We start from the raw sequence: 7,322 nt of genomic DNA, 5'->3' as shown, positions 1-7,322 counted from the left end.
GGTTCTGTTTGAGAGATAGAGGGGTTGGACGAATTTGGCGTGACACTAGTAGGAATGTTTGTGGAACGAGTTTTAGTGGAGATTGAAGGGGTGTTCGTTGAAGGAGTGATCGAGCTAGCAGATGTAGAATTTGGACTTGGTGTATGTGGTAGTGAAGTTGTCTGAGATGGCCCAGAATTTGTTGGCTGTGCATTTGGTGAAATGGGAATAGTATTAGAATGTGAGGAAGTGGACAAAGGTGCTGGAGTTGGATTGGGCCCGAATTGTTGGCCCATATTAAATATTGGGTTGAAAGAGTCTGTGAGAAAATGATAAGATGTAGGTGTGTTACCGTGAATTTTGTGAAATGGAAAGAAAGTTCATCGAATATCACGTGTCGAGAGATAATAATCTTTTTAGTTGATAGATCATAACATTTATATTCGCGATGATTTTGATGAAAACCAAGAAAGACACACGGGGAAGAATGAGGTTGAAGTTTATTTATTTTTGTAGGTGGAATAAGGGGATAGCAAAGACATCTAAAAACACGCAAATGATCATAAGTGGGAGTACGAAAATATAAAAGTTGTGTTGGAGAGAGGTTATTAATAGTTTTACTTGGAAGAATATTGAGTAAATAAGTTGCATGTTCAAGCGCATGAGTCAACGATTGTGGTGGAACGCAAGAATGGGAAAGAAGAGTGCGGATAATATTATTTATGGCACGAATTTTACATTCAGCTTTACCATTTTGAGAGGATGTATATGGACAAGAGAAACGAAATGCCATACCATTGTTAGAACATAATTCATGAAATTTTGTGTTATTGTAATCAGTTCCATTGTCACATTGAAAAGACTTGACATTTTATTCCAAATTGAGTTTGCACGAATTTGTGAAATTTAAGAAAAATGTCATACACTTGTGATTTGTGAGATAGGGGAAATGTCCATAAAAAATTTGTTTTATCATCAAGAAGTAACAGTAATAATGATGATCACCATTGATTATAATTGGAGATGTCCATAGGTCACTATGAAGAATATCAAATGGAGCATGTGTAATATTACTAGATGCAGAAAAAAGTAATCGTACATGTTTCCCAAAGACACAAGCTTGACAAACACTGGTTTTATATAAAGAATTACATGGAATGTAATTTTTATTTCTAAGTGACTTAAAAACATGCTCACCCGGATGGCCTATACGATTATGCCATAAGTCTGAAGAAGAAACTGAAAAAGCCGAAGGCAGCAATGATAGATGAAATGGATAGAGATCTCCGGTGCTATTACACTCCATTATTGCGATCCCCTTCAGAAATTCTTTCAAAGTAAAACCAAAAGGATCAAATTCAATAGATATATGATTATCAATTGTAAGACGACGTACGAAAATTAAATTTTTTAATTAGATTAGATGAATGGAGAATTTATGTAGGTGTAAACGACGATTAGGATATGAGAGTAGATTTGAATGACCGTAACCCTGTATTGACAAGCCGTGACCATTACCAACAATAATATGTTTAGAGCAATTGGTAGGATAATAATACAAAAAATTACCTTGATTGTGAGTCATGTGAGAAGTGGCACGCGTGTCCGAATACCAATTATCATCCGGTGGATTCAATGTCATAGTATGCATTGTTGTCTCAATATCAGTAGGCTGAGAAGTGACAGAGCTTGCATAGTTGGAACTGGGCCGAGGGCCCAATAAGCCTGGCTGCCCATTAGCTACTGGACGTGCCCAAGGGGTAGTAAGAAAAGGGCATGGTGGAGCAGCCCAGTTACCATTTGCCCAGGCCCAAGGGCCATATGTCCATGGATTAGGACCCGATTGAAATTGAGCTTGGGAACTGGTGTTGTTTAAACCTGAATGATGACCCTGATAACCTCGTCCTCGTCCCCTATTTCCAGAACATGTTCAGCCACGATTATTGTGGCCCCAATAATTACTTCGTTCATGAAAATTAAATTGGCAATTTGATTGATTTGTGGTTGTGGTTGAATTTGTTGATGCGGTGGATGATAGAAGAGCAGTAGCAGCAGAGGAAGCGGTCTCATGAGCAATTTTCCGCTTTTGTGATTCTTCAAGTATTAGCATGGATCAAGCCTCATAAAACGAATGGAGTTTCTCATGGTGAGTGATAATTGATCGAAGACTAGCATAGCTATCATTGAGTCCAGTAACGAGTTGAAGAACTATACGATCTTCTTCAATGGCGGGTCCGACGTTGCCCAATTGATCGGAGAGGATTTTAAGCTCTTGACAATAAGAAGATGCATCCGGAAAATTATCAATGCGAGTGTTGGTGAATTGGTGTTGTAAATGAACAGCCCGAGAGTTTTTGTTATCGTGAAAAATTCCTTTCAATCGATCCCATGCTTGCTGTGCAGTTGCATCAGATTTGAAGATGGTACGGAGGAGATCATGAGATATAGTCCCATAGATCCATTGGAGAACAATGGCGTCAAGTCGTTCCCACGATGGAGTGGGTGTTGGTAGTGGTGTTGATTGAGTTGTTGCAGAAGAAGATGAATCAGTGGGTCTGGAACTATGTGATCAAGCACTTTATAGGCTCGACAATGAATCTGAAATAAGCCTGACCAAAACGAGTACTGACTTTTATCTATCTCTAGAGTAATATGTATGAAGTTTTTGATGTTATTAACGGTGATTGCTGGGTGGATTTTGGGTGTACCAGACATGATTGTTTTCGCGTTTTTAGAGATAATAAGAAGAGATTGCAGGTTGGTAGATGAGAAACAGAAAGAAGAAAAAAAACAAGATTGGTTTGACAACCTTAAGCTGCCGATACCATGAAAATATAGAACAATTGAATAATTCTGTTGTGTCATGTATTCAAAATAATCCTCGTTACATATAGGCTGTTCCAGCCGATATACATGGTAAGTTAGCTAACAATATCCCACTATACAAGGTATAACCAAGGTTGTAAAAGTCGCGAGTCAGGGACGCATCGGTCGAGACCTAAAAAGGATGCGTCGGCCGAGTCGGGGAACGCGTCGGGGACGCATCGTTCGTTGACCAACGTTGACTTTATTAATAATTTCTTAAATATATATTTATATATTTATATATATATATATATATATATATATATATATATATATATATATATATATATATATAATAGTTGCTTATGTACCATAAATTTCTTAAATAAAAACTCGAATTTAAAAACAATCAAACTTCAAACTCAATTAATGTTACCGAGTACATAATCAGTAAGGACACAAAGAAAAGAGCGGCCCAAAAAATGAAAACTGTAACAACCCAAACCAATAACCAACTGATTACGCGAAACAAATTTTTTTTTATATTTATTTTTATAACAGGAGAGTGCGCGGCGTGCATGAAATGTCCCGTTCTTATTGATTAAAAACGTTCCATATTAATTGATTTCGTTGCGAGGTTTTGACCTCTATATGAGACGTTTTTCAAAGACTGCATTCATTTTTAAAACAAACCATAACCTTTATTTCATAAATAAAGGTTTAAAAAGCTTTACGTAGATTATCAAATAATGATAATCTAAAATATCCTGTTTACACACGACCATTACATAATGGTTTACAATACAAATATGTTACATCGAAATCAGTTTCTTGAATGCAGTTTTTACACAATATCATACAAACATGGACTCCAAATCTTGTCCTTATTTTAGTATGCAACAGCGGAAGCTCTTAATATTCACCTGAGAATAAACATGCTTTAAACGTCAACAAAAATGTTGGTGAGTTATAGGTTTAACCTATATATATCAAATCGTAACAATAGACCACAAGATTTCATATTTCAATACACATCCCATACATAGAGATAAAAATCATTCATATGGTGAACACCTGGTAACCGACATTAACAAGATGCATATATAAGAATATCCCCATCATTCCGGGACACCCTTCGGATATGATATAAATTTCGAAGTACTAAAGCATCCGGTACTTTGGATGGGGTTTGTTAGGCCCAATAGATCTATCTTTAGGATTCGCGTCAATTAGGGTGTCTGTTCCCTAATTCTTAGATTACCAGACTTAATAAAAAGGGGCATATTCGATTTCGATAATTCAACCATAGAATGTAGTTTCACGTACTTGTGTCTATTTTGTAAATCATTTATAAAACCTGCATGTATTCTCATCCCAAAAATATTAGATTTTAAAAGTGGGACTATAACTCACTTTCACAGATTTTTACTTCGTCGGGAAGTAAGACTTGGCCACTGGTTGATTCACGAACCTATAACAATATATACATATATATATCAAAGTATGTTCAAAATATATTTACAACACTTTTAATATATTTTGATGTTTTAAGTTTATTAAGTCAGCTGTCCTCGTTAGTAACCTATAACTAGTTGTCCACAGTTAGATATACAGAAATAAATCGATAAATATTATCTTGAATCAATCCACGACCCAGTGTATACGTATCTCAGTATTGATCACAACTCAAACTATACATATTTTGGAATCAACCTCAACCCTGTATAGCTAACTCCAACATTCACATATAGAGTGTCTATGGTTGTTCCGAAATATATATAGATGTGTCGACATGATAGGTCGAAACATTGTATACGTGTCTATGGTATCTCAAGATTACATAATATACAATACAAGTTGATTAAGTTATGGTTGGAATATATTTGTTACCAATTTTCACGTAGCTAAAATGAGAAAAATTATCCAATCTTGTTTTACCCATAACTTCTTCATTTTAAATCCGTTTTGAGTGAATCAAATTGCTATGGTTTCATATTGAACTCTATTTTATGAATCTAAACAGAAAAAGTATAGGTTTATAGTCGGAAAAATAAGTTACAAGTCGTTTTTGTGAAGGTAGTCATTTCAGTCGAAAGAACGACGTCTAGATGACCATTTTAGAAAACATACTTCCACTTTGAGTTTAACCATAATTTTTGGATATAGTTTCATGTTCATAATAAAAATCATTTTCTCAGAATAACAACTTTTAAATCAAAGTTTATCATAGTTTTTAATTAACTAACCCAAAACAGCCCGCGGTGTTACTACGACGGCGTAAATCCGGTTTTTCGGTGTTTTTCGTGTTTTCAGGTTTTAAATCATTAAGTTAGCATATCATATAGATATAGAACATGTGTTTAGTTGATTTTAAAAGTCAAGTTAGAAGGATTAACTTTTGTTTGCGAACAAGTTTAGAATTAACTAAACTATGTTCTAGTGATTACAAGTTTAAACCTTCGAATAAGATAGCTTTATATGTATGAATCGAATGATGTTATGAACATCATTACTACCTTAAGTTCCTTGGATAAACCTACTGGAAAAGAGAAAAATGGATCTAGCTTCAATGGATCCTTGGATGGCTCGAAGTTCTTGAAGCAGAATCATGACACGAAAACAAGTTCAAGTAAGATCATCACTTGAAATAAGATTGTTATAGTTATAGAAATTGAACCAAAGTTTGAATATGATTATTACCTTGTATTAGAATGATAACCTACTGTAAGAAACAAAGATTTCTTGAGGTTGGATGATCACCTTACAAGATTGGAAGTGAGCTAGCAAACTTGAAAGTATTCTTGATTTTATGAAACTAGAACTTTTGGAATTTATGAAGAACACTTAGAACTTGAAGATAGAACTTGAGAGAGATCAATTAGATGAAGAAAATTGAAGAATGAAAGTGTTTGTAGGTGTTTTTGGTCGTTGGTGTATGGATTAGATATAAAGGATATGTAATTTTGTTTTCATGTAAATAAGTCATGAATGATTACTCATATTTTTGTAATTTTATGAGATATTTCATGCTAGTTGCCAAATGATGGTTCCCACATGTGTTAGGTGACTCACATGGGCTGCTAAGAGCTGATCATTGGAGTGTATATACCAATAGTACATACATCTAAAAGCTGTGTATTGTACGAGTACGAATACGGGTGCATACGAGTAGAATTGTTGATGAAACTGAACGAGGATGTAATTGTAAGAATTTTTGTTAAGTAGAAGTATTTTGATAAGTGTATTGAAGTCTTTCAAAAGTGTATAAATACATATTAAAATACTACATGTATATACATTTTAACTGAGTCGTTAAGTCATCGTTAGTCGTTACATGTAAGTGTTGTTTTGAAACCTTTAGGTTAACGATCTTGTTAAATGTTGTTAACCCAATGTTTATAATATCAAATGAGATTTTAAATTATTATATTATCATGATATTATCATGTATGAATATCTCTTAATATGATATATATACATTAAATGTCTTTACAACGATAATCGTTACATATATGTCTCGTTTAAAAATCATTAAGTTAGTAGTCTTGTTTTTACATATGTAGTTCATTGTTAATATACTTAATGATATGTTTACTTATCATAGTATCATGTTAACTATATATATATCCATATATATGTCATCATATAGTTTTTACAAGTTTTAACGTTCGTGAATCACCGGTCAACTTGGGTGGTCAATTGTCTATATGAAACCTATTTCAATTAATCAAGTCTTAACAAGTTTGATTACTTAACATGTTGGAAACATTTAATCATGTAAATATCAATCTCAATTAATATATATAAACATGGAAAAGTTCGGGTCACTGCAGTACCTACCCGTTAAATAAATTTCGTCCCGAAATTTTAAGCTGTTGAAGGTGTTGACGAATCTTCTGGAAATAGATGCGGGTATTTCTTCTTCATCTGATCTTCACGCTCCCAGGTGAACTCGGGTCCTCTACGAGCATTCCATCGAACCTTAACAATTGGTATCTTGTTTTGCTTAAGTCTTTTAACCTCACGATCCATTATTTCGACGGGTTCTTCGATGAATTGAAGTTTTTCGTTGATTTGGATTTCATCTAACGGAATAGTGAGATCTTCTTTAGCAAAACATTTCTTTAAATTCGAGACGTGGAAAGTGTTATGTACAGCTGCGAGTTGTTGAGGTAACTCTAGTCGGTAAGCTACTGGTCCGATACGATTAATAATCTTGAATGGTCCAATATACCTTGGATTTAATTTCCCTCGTTTACCAAATCGAACAACTCCTTTCCAAGGTGCAACTTTAAGCATGACCATCTCTCCAATTTCAAATTCTATATCTTTTCTTTTAATGTCAGCGTAGCTCTTTTGTCGACTTTGGGCGGTTTTCAACCGTTGTTGAATTTGGATGATCTTCTCGGTAGTTTCTTGTATAATCTCCGGACCCGTAATCTGTCTATCCCCCACTTCACTCCAACAAATCGGAGACCTGCACTTTCTACCATAAAGTGCTTCAAACGGCGCCATCTCAATGCTTGAATGGTAGCTGT

At 34.5% G+C, this 7,322-nt stretch overlaps 1 protein-coding gene across 1 annotated transcript; it reads right to left on the bottom strand.

Annotated features, from left to right (window-relative positions):
• Positions 1 to 2,092: 2,092 nt before the first annotated feature.
• On the bottom strand, positions 2,093 to 2,844 carry LOC139868783 (uncharacterized). The gene is made up of 2 exons (XM_071857125.1): positions 2,789 to 2,844; positions 2,093 to 2,540 (listed from the first exon to the last, which is right to left on the bottom strand). The coding sequence occupies exons 1-2, from the start codon at positions 2,842 to 2,844 to the stop codon at positions 2,093 to 2,095; spliced, it is 504 nt and encodes a 167-aa protein (XP_071713226.1).
• Between the last annotated feature and the right edge of the window lie 4,478 nt (positions 2,845 to 7,322).

This window comes from Rutidosis leptorrhynchoides, chromosome 9 (assembly GCF_046630445.1).
Source record: "Rutidosis leptorrhynchoides isolate AG116_Rl617_1_P2 chromosome 9, CSIRO_AGI_Rlap_v1, whole genome shotgun sequence".
In the NCBI taxonomy this organism is placed as follows: domain Eukaryota; kingdom Viridiplantae; phylum Streptophyta; class Magnoliopsida; order Asterales; family Asteraceae; genus Rutidosis; species Rutidosis leptorrhynchoides.
The sequence above is the reverse complement of the archived record's forward strand: the minus strand, read 5'-3'. Positions and strand labels throughout refer to the sequence as shown.